This window comes from Nothoprocta perdicaria, unplaced genomic scaffold (assembly GCF_003342845.1).
Source record: "Nothoprocta perdicaria isolate Ctin4 unplaced genomic scaffold, notPer1 scaffold_73, whole genome shotgun sequence".
NCBI lineage: Eukaryota > Metazoa > Chordata > Aves > Tinamiformes > Tinamidae > Nothoprocta > Nothoprocta perdicaria.
In genome coordinates, this window is record NW_020456010.1 from 3,190,558 (window position 1) to 3,208,205 (window position 17,648).

Here is a 17,648-nt window from a genome sequence, read left to right on the forward strand (position 1 = left end):
CCCGAGCGGGCCGCGCCGCGGCTCCCCCGCAGCGCTCCGCGCCGGGACCGGGACCGGGACCGGGACGTGCGGCCGCCGCCACCGCCAGGGGGCCGCCCGGCACCGACTGCACAAGAGACTCCTTTATGAAAAAGCATTTATTAAGAAAAGGAACCCTCCCTACGCGAGTGCTTCTGCCTTCCCAGCGCCTTCCCTCCCTCCCTGCACAGCTACAGCCCGGGCACCAGCAGGCCCCGCAGCGCCCATCGCTCCCACTCCAGGCCGCTTGGAGCCCAGGGGCGGCTGTCCCGGGAAGGACCCATAAGTACACGAGCCCCATAGGTACACGGGCCCCATAGGTGCTGCTCGGCAGCAGCAGCCCCACACAGCTCGCTCGCAGCAGGGCTGAGCACAGCCAAGCCGTTGAAGATGGAGCCTCAAGAAGTGCAGCAACCCATGCCAGGGCTGCTGAAGAGACCAAACCAGCCCCAGAGCGGCTGCGGCGGGTGGGAGTTGGTGCTGCTGCTTTCCCAGCAGCACTGCCATGCATCTGCCTTTCCCAGAAGGGAAGAAGGCAGCTTGTTCTGGAGCTTCTCAGCTGATTGCATCATCCAGGATTTGCCCCCCAAAATAGCAGCTGCTCCCGGGCAACAAGCGGGGAATTTCCCTGGCTGGGTTGCTGTAAGCACACTCAGCATCTCTGTTCCCACAGCACCTTCGGGTGCTGGTTCCCTAATACTCCTTCGCATGAGCTCCTCTCGCTTGGAGAGGGGGCAGGGAAGCCTGGTGAGCCGCAGAGCAGGAGGGGTGGCGAGAAAATCCTGCCACCTCCTTGGCCTTCAGCCCCACGGCATCTGAAGTGCAGGGAAGATCCACCTTCTTTTTAAAGACCCTCTCCTCCTAAGCCAGGATGTAGATCAGGATCTCGCCACCTTCTTTGTCAAAGAGGAAATCAAAACACAGTAAAGCAGTGAGTGTCAGTCATGATGGCAGGAATCAGTAACTTGGTCTTCCAGCACTTCCTATAGATTATTTTCAGCTCCCAGGGCAGAAGGCTTGTCAGGAGAGCAGGAGAATGCAGTGCCAGGCTGGGAGCTCCTCGGGCTGGGCACAGGGAAGGCTCTGCAAGCAAGGACTCTCCAGCCCTCCTCTCCCTTTCTGTGGCAGCCTGGATGCTGTGCTGGGGCTCCCGCTCACCTGCTGTGTGCTGGGAAGGGAGCAGCACCYGAGGGCACGGGCAGGCTGCGGCAGGAGAGGAAACACCTGCAGCGCCCGTGCAGCCAGGAGACCTGGGTAACTTTGTGCCTCTGCGATGCTGCGGGGGAGTGCAGCGGGTTAGATCACATGAGACCTCAGGCACCCGCAGCAAGGACAAACATTTATTAGAGTGTTAACTCTCCTCACCCCAGACTTATTCTCATAGTGTTCAGGGGTGCTGGAGGATGCTCCACCGTACAGTTCAGCTACATCCAYGTAGTCCATGGCAGGGACAGGAAATTCAGTCCTGTTGCTCTGCAGCACAGATTCTGCCAAGCAGAATCCCTGCAGGAAAACATCCCCCTCTGTAGTGCTCGAGGTGTCACCTTCCTCCACACAGAAAGGCAGCCCGAGGCCTCCAAGRGGGGCAGAGGGGAAGAGCATCTCCCAGGCTGGCTCTGTGCCCGCTGCGCTGCGGGCAGACAAGGTCCCCGTGGGCATCCGGGCAGGAGCGCAGAGGAGGGAGGCAGCCTGGGGCCGCCCGGCCGCTCACTCGGCGCACACAACCGGCTTCCCCGAGATCTTCAGGTCGTCAAAGGGCAGCAGGGCGAGGAGCTGCAAAGGCCGAGGGTGCACAGGCATGAGGATCCAGGGTCACATCTCCACCAAGCTGGGGTAGGGGCCCAGAACCTCCCAGCCAGCCCTGCATCCTCTCCCGCCTCCCCAGGGATGTTCCAAGAAACCCCATCCGGGCTTTCCCTAGAGCTCAAGGCCGGACGCAGCCACCCCACTGTCCCCCAGTGGGAAACATGCACCCCAATGGGAGAGGTTGAGATGGGCATAGCCAGAAATTCCTATAAGGACTTGGAGGGGAGCAGGAGCTCCCCTTCATCTATGCTGTAAAAGCAGCTGCCTCTTGTGCCCCCCTACAGGCTCCGAGAGCCAGAGGCCTCCTYGCGTGCAGACTCACATCATCGTTGCCGTCCGCGAGGTCCTGGGCTGTCTCGTTCTCCATGTTCCTCAGCAGCGTGTCCGCCCCGGAGTGCGAGAGGATGGCGGCGATGGCGGCGTCCTTGCGGCCCACGGCCAGGTGCAGCGGCGTGCACCCGTTGTACATCTGCGCGTCCACGTAGGCCCCGTTGCGCAGCAGGAACTGAACGGCCCGGCGGTTGTGGCACTCCACAGCCAGGTGCAGCGGYGTCTTGCCACTCGTGCCCTCCTGCAACAGGCAGGTGACAAGGACATGGGTGCCGGGGCCCATCCATGGGCCTCCCTCAACCCATCTGCCCCCCTTTAGCTTGGTGAAAAGGAGGCAGGTCCCTGCCACGACTGCAGTCATGCAGCCAAATCCCCCCTTGCCACCTGATAGCCCCTAAGAGGTTTTCCTCTCTACTCCCTCAAAATTCTTTTTTTGGGGGCATTTTCAAGTCCCATACCCATCCTGACACTGCCTGGCAGTGCCATCCCCAAGGCTGGGGGGAGCTCACAGGACTGCAGATGCAAAAGGCAGACTGGCTGAGCAGCACCCCAGCAAGGACTACGGCTTGGCCAACATTACCCGAACATCAATGTTGGCCCCACTCTGAAGCAGCAGAGACATCATCTGGAGATTCCCCTTCAAGGTGCTGATGTGCAGACAAGCTAGGCCTGGAGTGGAAAGACAGGAGAGAGCACCATGGTCACTGCAGGTCAYCTAGAGGCACGCCAAGCCCATCTCCAAGCTCACTGTTAGGCACCCAGATTACTGCAGATGCTGCAGTAACATGCACAAAACGGGCACGAAGCTTGCTATGGCAATTATTACACTGCTGTAATGTAATCATTATGATTGGATTATGAATGATCATTATGGTTGAAAAAGACCTCAAGATCATCAAGTCCAACCATAAGCTGCTCAACACCATGCCTGTTAAACCATATGCCTATGCACCTCATCTATGCATTTCCTGAACATTGCCAGGGACAGTAACTCCACCACTTCCCTGGGCAGCCTGTTCCAAGGTTTCATCACGCCTTCTGTGTAGACATTTTTCCTGAACCTCCCTGACACAACTTGAGACCATTTCACCCTGTCCTATCAGTAGTTAATCTGGAGAAGAGATCAGCCCCTGCCTCCTACAACCTCCTTTCAGGTAGTTGTAGAGAGCAATAACGTTCCCCTTGAGCCTCCTCTTCTCCAGACTGAAAAACACCAGCTCCCTCAGCCGCTCCTCATAAGGTCAGTGCTCCAGCCGTTCCACCAGCTTCACTGGTCATCTTTGGACACATTCCAGCTCTTCAATGTCTTTCTTGTAGTGAGGGTCAGGCCCAAAACTGGACACAGTATCCGATGTGTGGCATCACCAGCACTGAGAAAAGGGGACCATCAACTCCCTGGTCCTGCTGGCTACGCTGCTCCTGGTACAAGCCAGAAGGCCCCAGGCCTTCTTGGCTGCACGGGCACACTCACGTTCAACCAGCTGTCGACCAACACCCCAGGTCCTTTTCTGCCACATAGCTTCTCCAGCCACTCTGTCCCAAACCTGTAGCGCTGCATGGGGTTGTTGTGAYTGAAGTGCAGGACCCAGCACTTGGCCTTGGTGAACCTCATACAGCTGGTCTCAGCCCATCCACCCAGCCTGTCCTGATTCCCTTGCAGAGCCTCCCTACGGTCACACAGATCAACTCTTCCTCCCAGCTTAGTGTCATCTTCAAATTTGCTGAGGATGCACTCAATCCCCTCATCCAGATAGTCAATAAAGATATGAAAGAGGATAGGCCCCAACACTGACCCCTGGGGAACACTGCACGTGACCGATCACCAGCTGGATTTAACTCCAGTCACCACCACTCTCTGGGCCCAGCGATCCAGCGAATTCTTCACCCAGCAAAGAGCCCACCTGTCTAAGCCTTGAGCTGCCAGCTTCTCCAGGAGAAGGATATGGGAGATGGTGTGAAAGGCCTTACTGAAGTCTAAGCAGATCATGTCCACAGCCTTTCCCTCATCCACTAGGCAGGTCACAAAATCACAGAATGGTTGAGGTCGGAAGGGACCTCTAGAGATCATCTAGGCCAGCCCCCCTGCTCCAGCTGGGACACCTACAGCACGTGGCACAGGGCGGCATCCAGGCGGGTTTTTAAGACCTCCAGAGAAGGAGACTCCACAACCTCCCTGGGCAGCCTGTTCCACGGCTCTGTCACACTCACAGCAAAGAAGTCCTTCCTCACCTGGAGATGGAACTTCCTGTGTTTCAACTTACACTCATTGCCCTTTGTCCTATCACCGGCCACCACTGAGAAGAGCTTGGCCCCTTCCTCCCCACATTCTCCATTCATGTACTTGTACATATTAATCAGATCCCCTCTGAGCCTTCTCTTCTCCAGGGAAAACAGGCCCAACTCACTCAAGTCTCTCCTCGTAGGAGAGATGTTCTAGTCCCTTAATCACCTGGGTTGCCCTCTGCTGGACTCTCTCTAGAAGCTCCACATCCCTCTTACGCTGGGGAGCCCAGACTTGCCCCCAGTACTCCAGGTGTGGCCTCACCAGAGCTGAGTAGAGGTCACCTGGTCAGAGGAGGAGATCAGGTTGGTCAGGCAGGACCTGCCTTTCATGAAGTCACGTTGGCTGTGCCTGATCCCCAGGTTGTCACGCACACTCTGTCATGTACATACTGGATGCAACATCCAGTTTCTGACACAGGCGCAGCAGCTGCCCGCCTTGCACACACAACCCAGCTGTAGATCCTGGCACTTGCACCCACCACCACAGGTCTGGGGCTGTCCTCAGGTCTCACCTTGCCAGTTCTGGAGCTGCAGGTCCTGCTGGTACCCAGTGGGCTCATCTGTGTGGTCCGTGCCCTGCAGCAGCTGCTGGGCRCACTGTACCCGCTGCTGCTCACAGGCCAGGTGCAGCGGCGTGTTGCCGTTGCGGTCTTGCAGGCCAAGGTTGACTCCCTTGTGGATGAGTGCCTGGATCACGCTGGGCTGTTCCAGATACACAGCTAAGTGCAGTGGGGTCTAGTGAGGACAAAAATTAGGAAGTGGGGAATCTCCAGCAGGCCAGACAGGCTTGCTCAGCAATGCCAACCTACACAAACCACCAGAGCAGCGTGGGCACGATGTCGTGTAGGAGCAGTTCTCTGTCCCAGGGCTAAATGCAGCTGCTGCAGAGTGAGCACGCGAGGTTTTCTGTCCAACTGCTCCCCATACCTCAGCTCAGGGATTGTCAGTGCATATTGCCCATCCCAAAAGGCAGATCTTCCTCTCTGTCTCCCATGGACACGCTGTGGCTGCTACGTCATCTGTGCTGCCCCAGGCCTTTGGCTGTCTGACACCTGCCCAGAGGTGTGTGTGGTAAAGGGCCTGTACAGGCAACCCTTTCCCCTGTGGTGCTGGGAGCTGTCATCCCCCTTTCAGGATAATTCCCACTGCTTTCTCTCCCTCCCCAGAAAGAGGCTGCTTATCTGGGAGTTCACCAAATTCTGGAAGAAGGGGTAGGGGAAGCCTTGGGAAAGGACACATAGATTTGGCACCTATTCAGGGAGCAGCTGTAGCACCTGCCATCCTACCTCATTACAGCTGCCTACCTGGAAGAGGTCATTCTGGATCTCCAGCACTTCTCTGGGCAGCTGAGCAATGCAGCAGAGAGCCACATCAGGGACACAGTGTATAATGGCCAGATGAACCAACCTGGGGAAAAAAAAAAAACAAAAACAGTGATCAGCATCATGATCGAGGGCAGGGATCCTCCAATGCTGCAGAGGGAAATGATCTCCCCAGCTTGCCCCAGTCATCTTCCCTTCCCACCAACTCAGAGCTCTGTAACCCTGCCCTCTCCCAGGACAAGCTCAGCAGTGAGATGGAAAGACTGAAGGATGAGTTTCCCAGGCAGACCTTCAGCCCGACCAGCACAGTGGGATGCGACCTGGGTGTCCTCCTGAGCATCTAGAGGCTCTTCCCCTGCCCTCCCGACATAGGCAGGACTCAGTCCCAGCGAGAGCAGCCTCAGGCTGAGCGTCCAGCCTGCGGAGGCCCGGGATCCATTTTGCAGGGCCCGCGGGCCGGGCTCGGTGCCGCAGAGGGAACTGGAGGCTTAGGCTGAGGCAGCTGCCAGGGGAATTCCACTTCGCCACGCACCGCACTTCTGCTTTCCCCTCTGCAAGGGCAGGCGGCAGGGCTGCGCAGGAGCCTGGCCGCGCTCCAAGCTCACCTGCACAGCACGGTCCCTGTGCCAAGCTATCAACAGTCCACGGCGATTTCCTCTCCTCCACATCCTTCCGCCTTGGCACTGGCACAGCAAGGCTGGCACACGTCATGCCAGAGCAGAGGGACACCAGGAGCAGGCAGCCTCAGCATATCTGACAGAGCTGGGTGACCCTTTCCTCCAGCTGTGGCACTTGTGGGTGTTTGGTGGTCCCAGAGCCTGCGTCCTCACAGCCCAAGGCTTCATTTCCAGCCCACCTTTCACCCTCCTCTGCCCCACCACAAGGCCACGAGCGAGAGCCTGCAAGCTGCACCGGGGTGCGAGTTTCACGAGGGCCCTTGCTGCCCTTGGCACAGTCAGAACAGAAGCGAGAGGCACCGAGGCGAGCGGGCTGGGAGTTTCCAGGCGCACCGTTAACCTGCCGAGCTCCAGCCCGCCAGGAAGCCAGGCCGGCCATGGGCCCCTTCAGCAGAGCGGCACCCCCGGCCTGCTGTGCCGTGAGACGGGCCCTGCCTCCCCATGCCCGGGCTGAGCCTGTGGGCTCACCAGCTCCTGCTCTCCTAACGGACACGAGCCTCGGGCTGCCTCTTCCCTGTGCTGGGGCCCTGCGAGCGCTTTCGTCTCCGTCAGGGACCAGCTCCAAGCGAAGAACGAGCACTAAYGGAGCTCATCGCCCCTGCTGCTTGGCGGAGGCAGGTAGGCCCRAGGGGCAAAAGGTGGGAGCTCCATCAGCACTCAGCCTACGTGTGTGGGGATGCCTGCCCCTGAGGGACAGCCAGCACCCCCTGCACGCACAAGCGGCACCGCTCAGCCCTACAGAGGTGAAGCCGGGACCGCCTTCCAGCCAGCGGCAGGGGGAGGCCATGGATTCGCTGAGAGGCCCCGGGGCCAGCTCCTCCACAAGCCCTTCCTCTAGGTGCCACGCGCTCTCCAGTGTGGGCTCTTTGTCCCTTTGCCAGCTGACGAGGAAACGCAGCATGAGGAAAGGCAGGAGCAATTGCTCCTGGGGCAAGATACTGCGAGCACCCCACAGGTCGCTAACCCAGAGCCTCCGCAGAGCAGGACCAGGACACCCCGGGGGGAAGGTCCCCAAGGCTGGAGACGCGTGGAAGGGCTGCAGCCCTACCTCCTGCCCCCACGCAGCAGCCCAKGGAGCCTCGGCCAGACTTGCTTTCCGACTGCTAAACAAACATGTTCGCCTTGGCGGAGCCATCCGGTGGAGGGCTCTGCCTCAAGGGCTGTGGCCCCGGGGAAGCCCCAGGTCASGAGGAGGCAGGGAATTCCCCACTGCAAGGGGAGGCCACTCACATGTGCCTCCGCAGCACCATGGGGCGTCCCCCTGGCCACCAGTGCTCCCGAGGGGCCACAAGATGGGGCYGGGGCCTGGCTCTGGGGCCACGTGGAGAGGAGGCAGTGTCCTGCAGCAGACATGGCTCCATGACCAAGCTGCGGGGCCACAGGGCCAAGCAGCTAGAAGGAGGCCTGGCGCCAGTCTAGCAGGGGCTGCAGGGCATGGGCAGAGCCAGGGGCAGCCACCAAACTGCTGTGGTGGCACCACTCTCCCTTCACCCTTTCCCGCTTTTCCTAGTTCTGATAAATCAGGGCAGGAAGATTCCCTAGAGGGGGTTTTGATCAGACAAGGCTGTGGCACCTGTGCCAAGGTGTCCTCTGCCCATTTTCAGGGACAGCCCCTGTTCTTCCAGACACCTTGCCAAGTGCCACGTGTTGGAGGAGGCTGCAGGATGTGTCTTCCCCCCCCCCCCCCAGGTATAGGACAGATAAGACCGCTCAGGCAGGGGACTTTCCAAGGCAATTCAGGTTGAACTTTAAGCCTCTTGCTGCTTTCACTTTCCAGAGCCAAACTCGGCTCCCGGGGGACAGAGCTGCACCAAACGTGAGCGTACGCTGGGGTCGCACCCCGCTGCGGTGAGCCCCGACGCCTCCATCCACGCAGGAATGCCCCGGTCCTCCTGCAGCTCCCCACGTCGTGCCCACATTGTCACATGGTGGGGCAGTCACACGCACTGGGGTGGAAATCCCAGGCAGCCTCTGCCGGCAGCACCTCGCTCCTCCCGGCTTTGGCGGCTCCGCACTGCAACCAGGAGGCTAAGCACCAGGAGATCTGGCCTCAGCTCCCAAAGCCCAAGCCAAGGACTAGCACATTTGGACATCTGTGCTGCATTAACATATTTTTAATTAATTAATGTTAAGAACATTAAACCTTATATAACTGGTGACTTGTCCCAACCAAGCACAGCTCAGTTTTTCACCTGGAAGCTGGGACATGCCTGCTTCTAAGGACTGTTTTCCCCCTTCATTCCTCCACTTRCCCTAGATACAGCCACGTCGTGTGCTCTCATTTCTGCATTAATTTTCCTCTTTCCTTGTTGCCAGGCCCTGACTTCCTAAAATGGGTCCAAAGCCTGTGAGCTGCTTAGAGGAAGCGCAGAGCAGCCACCGGAGCGGGATGAGCACATTGGGTGTGTGTGTGTGCGCGCACATGCGGGGACAGGGACTCTGCCATGGACAGATGCATGATAGTGATGCAAAGCAGGAATTCAGACTGTCTCTCGCTAACCTGGAAACCTAATGCCCACAGACTTGGGGCAGAGATGCTAGGTGACTCCCCGCTTTATCTCAGCCAAAGCTGGAAGCGCAGCTCCCGTTTCGGCCCAGCAGCCACAGGCCACRGCCAGATCACTGCACAGTACACAGTGCTCACAGCTGAGCCACAAACCCAGGGCAGTAGTGATGCAGAGATCTCCATGTGCTGCTAGACACCTCATCCAGCCCTAGCCCCTTGCCAGGAGTCCTCTGCCTTGCCACACACCATGCTCAAACCTCAGTCCTTCCTTCAGCTGCCTGCATCTCGTCTCCTTGCACCACCTCCCTGCTCACTCTCTCCCACGCTCACATCTACAGCCATGGGGAGAAGGCAGTGGGACTTTCGGAAAGGGGAGCAGGKAGTTGTGAGACACAGGAGCTGTGGCAGGGAAAGCACAGCCAGCTCAGGAGTAGACTGCTGCATCCATCATCAGCTTCACCACTTGCCCACTAGCTCCATCCTGGAAGAAGGAGAATCTTTAGTACTGTGAATTGCAAAGGTCTGTGAATAAAGAACAGCCATGGCAGAACATGATCTACCCATCATCAGATATATCCATGATCCTGGAGAAAAGAGGTCAAAGCTGTCCATCCCTGGGGGTCAACATGGTCCCAGGTCTGAACATGTAGGTCCGAGGTGGTCCTTGGTGAGGCACAACCCATTCCTACAGTGCTGTCCAGCTCCCAGGTTTGCAAATGACCTGAAGTGCATGGGAGGAAAAGTGGTGCCTGCAACTGAGGCTGAGTTGATGCTCGACTCCGACACATAGGCAGAACTGACAAAGTTACTTCAGTTCTCCAGGTATTCTTTTTCCTCCCTCTGGAAAAGGGGCTGACTGTGGAGACTCCCAGTCCACAGGGCAAGGAACCTTGTCCCTCGGAGCTGTTTTTCCCTTTCCCAACTCAGGCTAGAAGTATCTAGGACAAAGAACCAAGTATCCAAGAGGATTTGCTCTGACAAATTTCTCTGTCTCCAGATAAGCTCTGGATAAACTATTCATGGGCCATACTAGGAAGAATTTGTTCCCGACTCCTCACTTTCTTTCAGCAGATGGGTAGGAAATCATGCAAACAGTTCTCACAAGAGAAACTTGTTAACAGGAGGAAATGGCATTAGCATCAATATAGAGAAGAGATAGCAGAGAGGAAAACAGCAGGGGAATTCCACACTAATCCTTCCCTCTCATTCCAGCCCTTTAACCTGCCCTGCTAACCACTTCCTTGGAGATATCACGAACCTTGGCCAGAAGGCTCAGGAAACACAGCACCATCCTGCCCCACAGCCCTCTGCTAGCCCAGCCCTGGCTCCCTTCCTCCCTTCATGCAAATGCAATCCTGTCCTGCCCTGCAAAAAACATTCCAGCTTTCCTCCAACAGCTCCGAGGAAGCAACTGATCCCAGCCAGCTGTTGCCTTATCCCAGTGCTCCCTGCTCCTGCTTTGGATCCCTCACAGAACCTCTGCAGGTCCCTTCTATGCTCGCCGGGGCTGCACACACCTGGGGTGTGCAGGGGGCAGGAGGATGCCATGGCTAGCAGGACGGATCGCTCCCCAGGGAATGCCGAGAACTAACTGGAGCTCCCCCACTGCTCTGGCAGCGCTGCCGCAATGTGGGGAGAGGCAGYGAGGAGGARAGGGGCGTTCAAATGCTCTTGCTCTCCAGCCTGGGCAGCACCGCTCTTTCCCAAGTTGCTGCTCCTAGGGGCAAAGAGAGGCCTGGAAATCAACGCAGAGAGGGGAGGCTCCCTCCCTGTGTCACCCTGCAGAGGGGAGGGTTTGGGTGCTGGTGGATGTGGGCAGGAGGAGGCTATGGGAGTGACTGGTAAAGGAGGCACAGAGACAGCACAGCGGGCACCCTGATTTTGAGGCACACACCAAGGTGGCAGAGAAAAGAAGGTACCTCGTGACTCACCCACATACTGCAGTYCCCATGTCACAGCCTCTGCACCCACAGCTTTGGGCATTTTGTGATGACTGGCCCCAAATCACAGGAATACCAAACRTCAGGTGCACCCGGACTGCCCTCTTCAAAACAAGGCATTTGTCCTGCAATGCGTTCCCAGAGGGACGGGACAAGCCAGAAAGCAGATGAGCCCACCCAGTCCAGAAGGATGGAGCTAGTTTCATGGACATAGGCTGAGAAATGAGATGAAGGATTGCAGTAAAACCAGGAAACAACCTGAAAAGTTCACTGGCTGGCACAGCTCAATTTCAGAAAGATCAGATTCCCCTTCTTGCTCATCAAGAAGCAAAAACACCCTCCTACAGTTTCCGCACACACGCGGGTACCAAGAGGTCACAACAGTTCCTTCCAAGAGGACAGTGCCTGGACTTTGCCAGGGTCTGTACAACACACCTTAGCAATCATTTACAGCCCTGCACAAGTATCCTCGCTTCCACAAGGGCTTCTTTTAATGAGGCCCAGGCTTTGGGTCTAGGATCTTACAGGGCTCCTCTTTCACGCTTACATCTGCTCTAATCTCTGRGACTTCCTGTCTCTGGGAAGCAGAGACCATCCCACACGGCTCACGGAAAGCTGCACAGTAACCACTCTCAGACCTCACATCCTCTCTTCCTATACACTCAAATCTGACTCCTCTTTTATCCACATTGGAATTAAAAAATAAATAAATAAAAAATCAGTAACTACTACTATAAAAATAAATAAAAATAAAATACAATAAAAATAAAAAAATAAAAATAAAACATATAAAAATGCCTTTCTTCGTTAGTTCAGCAGAGTCCAGCATTCAAGCCTGCCTGCAGGCCGCAAGGACCCAAAACTCTCCCATCTCAAGAGATCTATTATAAGCAGGCAACAGACTTCTGCAGCTCAGGGCATGGAAATTTCCAACTGTTCTTTCCTTCTTATTGAAGTTCCCTCTGTCTTTCCCCAGCTCCAAAGTAAATCTGTGCAGGCGGAAAGTCTGAAGAAACTTCCTCTAGGCCGAACTGAAGTCATCAGAGCAGGGAAAAATCCCTTCCTCAGAGGTCCAACCCCTACCTCAGAGGCCTTGGCCATGTCTTGTCAGGCAATGTGCATGCGTGTGACCCTGCAGCATGCAGGAATGTTTTCCCTGGGGATAACTCAGGTAGGGAGCTACAAGCAGGCACCCTACACGYGCCCTGCCCACAGCAGCCTGCATTCACTCCAAGGGGCTCCAAGGCCTTCCCTGCTAACCCAAGTCCTGACATGCACAGAGCAAGAGGCGGCAGGGAGTCCAGGCAATGGGAGCTCCACGCAACCGATCCCCTCCCTCCAGCCAGCCACAWGTTAGGCCTAATTTTCTTCCTTCCTCCACAGTAGCAAACAGGGATGGAKTTGAATTTCCTTGGCAACTGAAAGGGACAAGAAGGTTTCCAAAGTGCCTARGGAAAAGAGAAGAGCAGCAAAACAAGGGTTTCAAAATCCATCCAAGCCATGTTCCATTAACCTCATTTGCACTGAGTAGCTCTCTGGGGATTAGTTGCTCCCAGAAAAGGGTTCTACCTGATGTAAGGTCCCAGAACCTGGCCCACGGAAGGGAGAGGCCACCCTGTTTCCCATGAGGACTGTCCCCTGGGGTGAGAGCTTCCTTGTCTGCATGCTTGCTCTCATCTGTCAGGAGGTCTCTGCCTCTTAAATGGCACCAGCCGCCTGTCCAGCCTTGAGCACATGGGGCAGCTACAGAAATGGGAAGTCAGYCGAGTGCCCAGCCCCTGGCAAACGTGACCCGCAGCCTCCGATACAGAGGCAGCTCCTCACAGCACGAGGCAATCACACCGCACACCCCACAGAAGGGCCACGTGCCTATTAACCAAAAGCGAAGCGTGGAGACGCAGGCTGTGAAGATGCAGGCACTGGGCATGGGAAGGCCCCATGAAACCGCCCAGCTCCGCTGCAGGATGCCGGTCCCCATTCCYATTAACTGTGACCATTCTGCTGCTGGGCAGCAGAGCACCCCGGCAGAGCTTGGCACAGCTAAGCTCTCTGCAGTGAGCACCTTTAATCCAGCCCCTAAAACTGTGCCCCTCCGGTCCCCTGCTATTTTCTTTCACAATGGTTTCTCTGCTCTGCTCTGCTCTCCCATGTTGAGTTTTCCCCTAGCCTACAACTCCTGCAAGCTGGGATCCAGTGTACAGGGCATTCAGCAACACTGGTATTCAGCGGGGCAGGACCTGAACACAGGAGCAGACAGTTTGAATGGCGAATATCTCTATTTCCCTGCATGCAGAACTCCAGCGCAGAGCTAGGTGAGATGGAGAGTTAAGAACTGCACAYGCTAGTCAGCTGTTAACAGGGGCTCTTTGCCCTTCAAGATGAGGCTTGATACTTGATGGTTACCCAAGTCAGCAAGGGGTACATGAGAAAGATCCCTCCCCTCCCCTTTACTAGCACAGCTGCCAGTTACCATCACTTGAAGGACAGACCAGAACATCAGCGCCTTTAGGGATGAAAATTTGCTTAATTAACTCTCCCCAAGCCCCTTTTAAGGCATGTCAGCCCACGAGTCCCCAGCACGTGATTTCTTATCAGCAGCCAGGGCCRCACTGGTCTCCAGTGAAAGGAGGAAGTCAGGCTTCCCCTACCACCCTCTTTCCCCAAGAGATGACCCCCCTGTACCCACATACATCTGGCCAAACCTGCTTGGTCCATTTTCCATCTTTCTTCCCAGGTCTGAGCTGGGACCCCTGTCCTTCCCGGAGTCATGCTGCTTTGCACAGAGCGTCCCGTGGGGAAAGCGGGCACCCCTGCGTGGAGGCGCCGCGCRGCTGCCTGGCCCCCAGCAGGACTATGTGGCACGTTAACTAGCCTCGTCCACACCGGGCCTCGCAGGCCATTGCTGCGGCATCAGGTACCCACGACACAAACACGGCCCAAGGACCGAGGCAGCAAGAAAGGGAGACATGTTTAAGATAGGTATCTTTCTAGAGAGGAAGCCCAGCCTAGTTTCCCCCACTGATAAATCAACTCTCTCTCTCTCTCTCTCTCTCTAGAGCTGGCAGGGGCTGCCGTAAGACCCAACGAAGGGAGAGGTTTTCCCTAGTGCTGGAATGTAACAGTCAGTCCTGCCACATCCCATCACAGCCCACAGAGGCTGCCGGCCCCACACCCACCGCTTTCCCAGGACACTGGCGCTCTCGTGATCAGGCCAGTGACAAGGGGGTTTCCTCCGCGACTCCTAACAAAGGTTGAGTTTGTTTGGAGGCCAGGGCACAAGGACAACAAACTGCGGCCTGCCCGGGGTTAGCCATCCCTGCAGCTGGAAAGCCCCTYTCTTCACTTCCACACAAAGCAAGCCCTTTGGGATTAAATTCAGTAGAAAAGGAGCTGGTTCAAAAGGAAGAGATGGATGTTCGAAGGAGAGAGCCTGAGTGTGAGGGCGAGGGAGCAGCCTCCTGGCAGGGCCTGCTCTCCAYGCTGCCATGCGGCACTGCAGCCCAAGGGCACCCGCCACCCTCCCTCTGCCTGTCGCTCCAGGCTTCCTCCCATTCCTCGACCTCTGCTGATGCTGCTCCCAGGCTGATGTGCCGCTGCCCTGTTAGYACAGCCGTGACTTCCTCAAGGCAGAGAGACGGCCACGTGTGCTGGGCAGGGGGCAGGCACTTGGGYTGGGGTTTCAGCAAATGATTCTTGGAAGGCAGCTGCTCAAACAGAGGTGCCCACACATTTCATTGGCCATTACGCCCAGAGCGCCCACATTGGCTAATTTCCTTCCTACGTAACCAGGTCCCTCTAATTTTGAGGGAGGGAAATAGTCAATTTTAGCCGCATTGCTTCATCCTGCCTTAATTAACATCCTTCTCCTGCGGAGGTGGCAGGAAGCAATCCGAGGAAGAGCCTGTCCAGACTGTGTTTGAGAGCGCCCTTCTCCCCTCTGCCTTCGCCCTGCTTCTGCCACAGGTACCAGGCTCACAAACACAGCCTCCCCTCGTCTTGAGGCCAGCCTGGGGAGGCCCTGCCTGCTGGAAGGGCAGCCAGTGCTTCCATCAGCTCCTTGTGTGCCTCATGCCGTGCACCTCTCCACTCGGTACTGGCAAGGGCAGCTGGGAAAACAGGAACTGTCTGAATAAACCCTGAACTTTCTGTGTTTACAGAATTACAGTGATTAAAGGGAAATATTATTGCCCAACYCTGCTAAAGAAGAAGAAAAGAAAAAGAAAGACAGAGGAAAAAAAAATATACTATGACCCTAAGCCTAGACTTGGGTCTGTCTTGTGACAAGGATTCAAGCAAGACCCACAAAGTAAAGTGCAGCTGACTGAGATGAAAAGAAATAGTCTGGTCTGCCTCACTAGATGAAAAGGAAGTGGCCTATGACCATCTGATTTTTTTTTCCTCCTCTCTTCTTCCTGGAGATCTCTAATCACACAGTGAGTGATTTCTCCTTAGACTTTAGCACTGCTATTAGCCCTGGTCTGTTTTTGCATAGAGAAGTAACAGCAGTTTAGGGCAATGCTGGATGCTCACAGTCCGATTTGCATCGAGTGGAGTGCTGGATGTTCTGCATTGCTAAAAATAACCACCGCCTACCTCTCCCACAGGCTCAGGAGACGAGTCAGGAATAGAAGAGGCACAAGTCCACAACCTCACCAGGCTGACCACAAGAATACATCCGTTTCCCAGCACTGGGAGTAGATCTAAGGGGTGCAGGCTCCCCGCACTGACTGCCCCAGTCCCAAGTCCTACGAGCTGCACTAACAGCAGACTTTTCACTCTMCACCTTGCTCTTTACAGATTTCCTGTTCTAAACTGCACGAGGGAAAGCAGAAGAGTGACTGCAGCCACTTGGAAAGCTCTCAGAGGGCCTCTCCTGCCCAGAGTAACTAAGGCAGCGCCAATTAATGTTTCCCTAGTTAATTAGATGCTTGCGTTATGTTCTAGCCGAGCAAGTCTGACAAGCCACGGGCTCAGCTACCTTGCGAGACAGACTCGAACAGGAAAAGCATCTCCAGGCAGCTGCATGCACTGGACTCACTGAACAACAGAGGCTGCCGAGCGCTGGCACCGCGCGACATAACGGGACCGCGGGGCAGGGGAGCTTTCCTGCGGCATTTCTTCCCTGGCCTGGTGAAGGCCTGCAGTTCTCCCCGTGTTGCCTCTGGAGTTGCAGCTGTGCAAGCCAGTGAATTTTCCCRTGGAGAGAAGCTGCAGAGCCAGCCCGGCGATGGGGCGGCACACGCAAGACACCCAAGAGCCCCGTTGGGGAGCGTGGGAGGCTGCGTTTCGTCTAACCTCGCGCGCTGCCAGGCTGCCGGCCAATCCTCTGGGCAGATCCCCCAGCGAGCACCAACAAGCTAATTAACAGATGCACAGGATCCTTGCTAACCAGGAAGTAAACACGTGGGCTTGCTCCCGTCGCAGCTTCCACCTCAGGGATGAACGTGCTTTGCCAGGCAAGGGCAGTGTCTCCTTGCAGCTCCTGTTGGAGCCTCCTGCAYGGCCGCCTTTACATGTGTCTGTGTTACTTAGGTTAATGCCTCGCAGTTTCTCTTCCTCTTGCACCATTACTCAGTATTCAACTCTGGCCTGGGCTGGGGTCAGAGCCTGGTGTTTCTCAGACGCATTTCACTCACACTCTGCCCTCACTTATGATTAAGATCTTCCGTTGAGGGAATGTACAACAGGAAAGAGACATGATTAGCTGCATGCAGTTACCAGAAGCCAACCCAAATGCCTCCAGTATGATGTTTCTGCCCTCGAGAGGGCATTGTGAATTTGGGAAGCCCCTCATCAAGAAAAAAAACGTTCTCTCCATTACAGAAGGACTGTCCCCGAGCAGAGCGTGCRTCACAGATCTGCAGAGCTGTCCCTCAGCTAGTGCATGGGCAAAACATGATGATTTTGGCCCCAGAACAAGCAGTCCACGGGTTGCTCGCTCTGCCAAGCTGCCCTTGTTTTGGGTGCTGCTCACATGCTGCCTCACACAGACAGGCCAGCCCCGCTGGTGATGAACGTCCTCCGAGGGGAAGGTGGGGGGGAAAGGCTGATTCACTCCCACAGCCCCATCCTGTTGCTAGCAACCCCGTAACAAGTGGAAATCGGCTCCCGGCAGCAGGCCCGTTCTGTGCCCGGCTGCTGTGGCGCTGCAGGAAGGGCAGGGCTGTCCAGTCCTACCTGACCCACAGCACCTGCCCCAGGTGCCTCGCTCACCACCCACCCRAACCCGTGCCGCGGAGCCGAGCGCCTGCGCACGGCCCAAGCAAGAGCCCCTAGGGATCGGGGAGCCTTCCCGAGCCTTCCTTGGTGCAGCTGCCCGGGGACCCTCGGGCGAGGCGGGCGGCTCGGGAGCGCTCCGGGCAAGCCGCCCTTCGGCGCGCTGGGGCGGCGGGGGCACCTGCGGCGGGGGGGCACTCACGTGTCTCCGTCCTCGGAAATGTAGGCGAGCGCCTCCAGCTGCTGCGGGCTCAGCCCCGCCACTGGCGGCGGCGGCGGCGGCGGGGGGGTCTCGGCGCGGCAGGCGGCCGGCAGCGCCTCGGGGAGGTCGCCGGAGCCGTAGCTCGAGTCCAGGCGCTCCTCGGCGGCGGCGGCCGCGGGGTCTGCGGCGGCCGGGCCCTCGCGGCCGCCGGGCAGCGAGCGCAGCGACTCGATGCCCGAGTCGCACTGGCCCTCGTCGCCCTCCCAGCCCGCCGTGTCCTGGCGGCACTCGCCGCCCGCCGCCCGCGACATCCTTCAGCGCGCGCTGCCCGCCTGGCGCGGCCCCGCG

General features: G+C 57.0%; 1 protein-coding gene across 1 annotated transcript; it reads right to left on the bottom strand.

Annotated features, from left to right (window-relative positions):
• Positions 1-990: 990 nt before the first annotated feature.
• Positions 991-17,611, bottom strand: NFKBIE (NFKB inhibitor epsilon). The gene is made up of 6 exons (XM_026051184.1): positions 17,301-17,611; positions 5,742-5,844; positions 4,950-5,172; positions 2,735-2,823; positions 2,147-2,395; positions 991-1,791 (listed from the first exon to the last, which is right to left on the bottom strand). The coding sequence occupies exons 1-6, from the start codon at positions 17,609-17,611 to the stop codon at positions 1,726-1,728; spliced, it is 1,041 nt and encodes a 346-aa protein (XP_025906969.1). The 3' UTR covers positions 991-1,725.
• Positions 17,612-17,648: the final 37 nt, after the last annotated feature.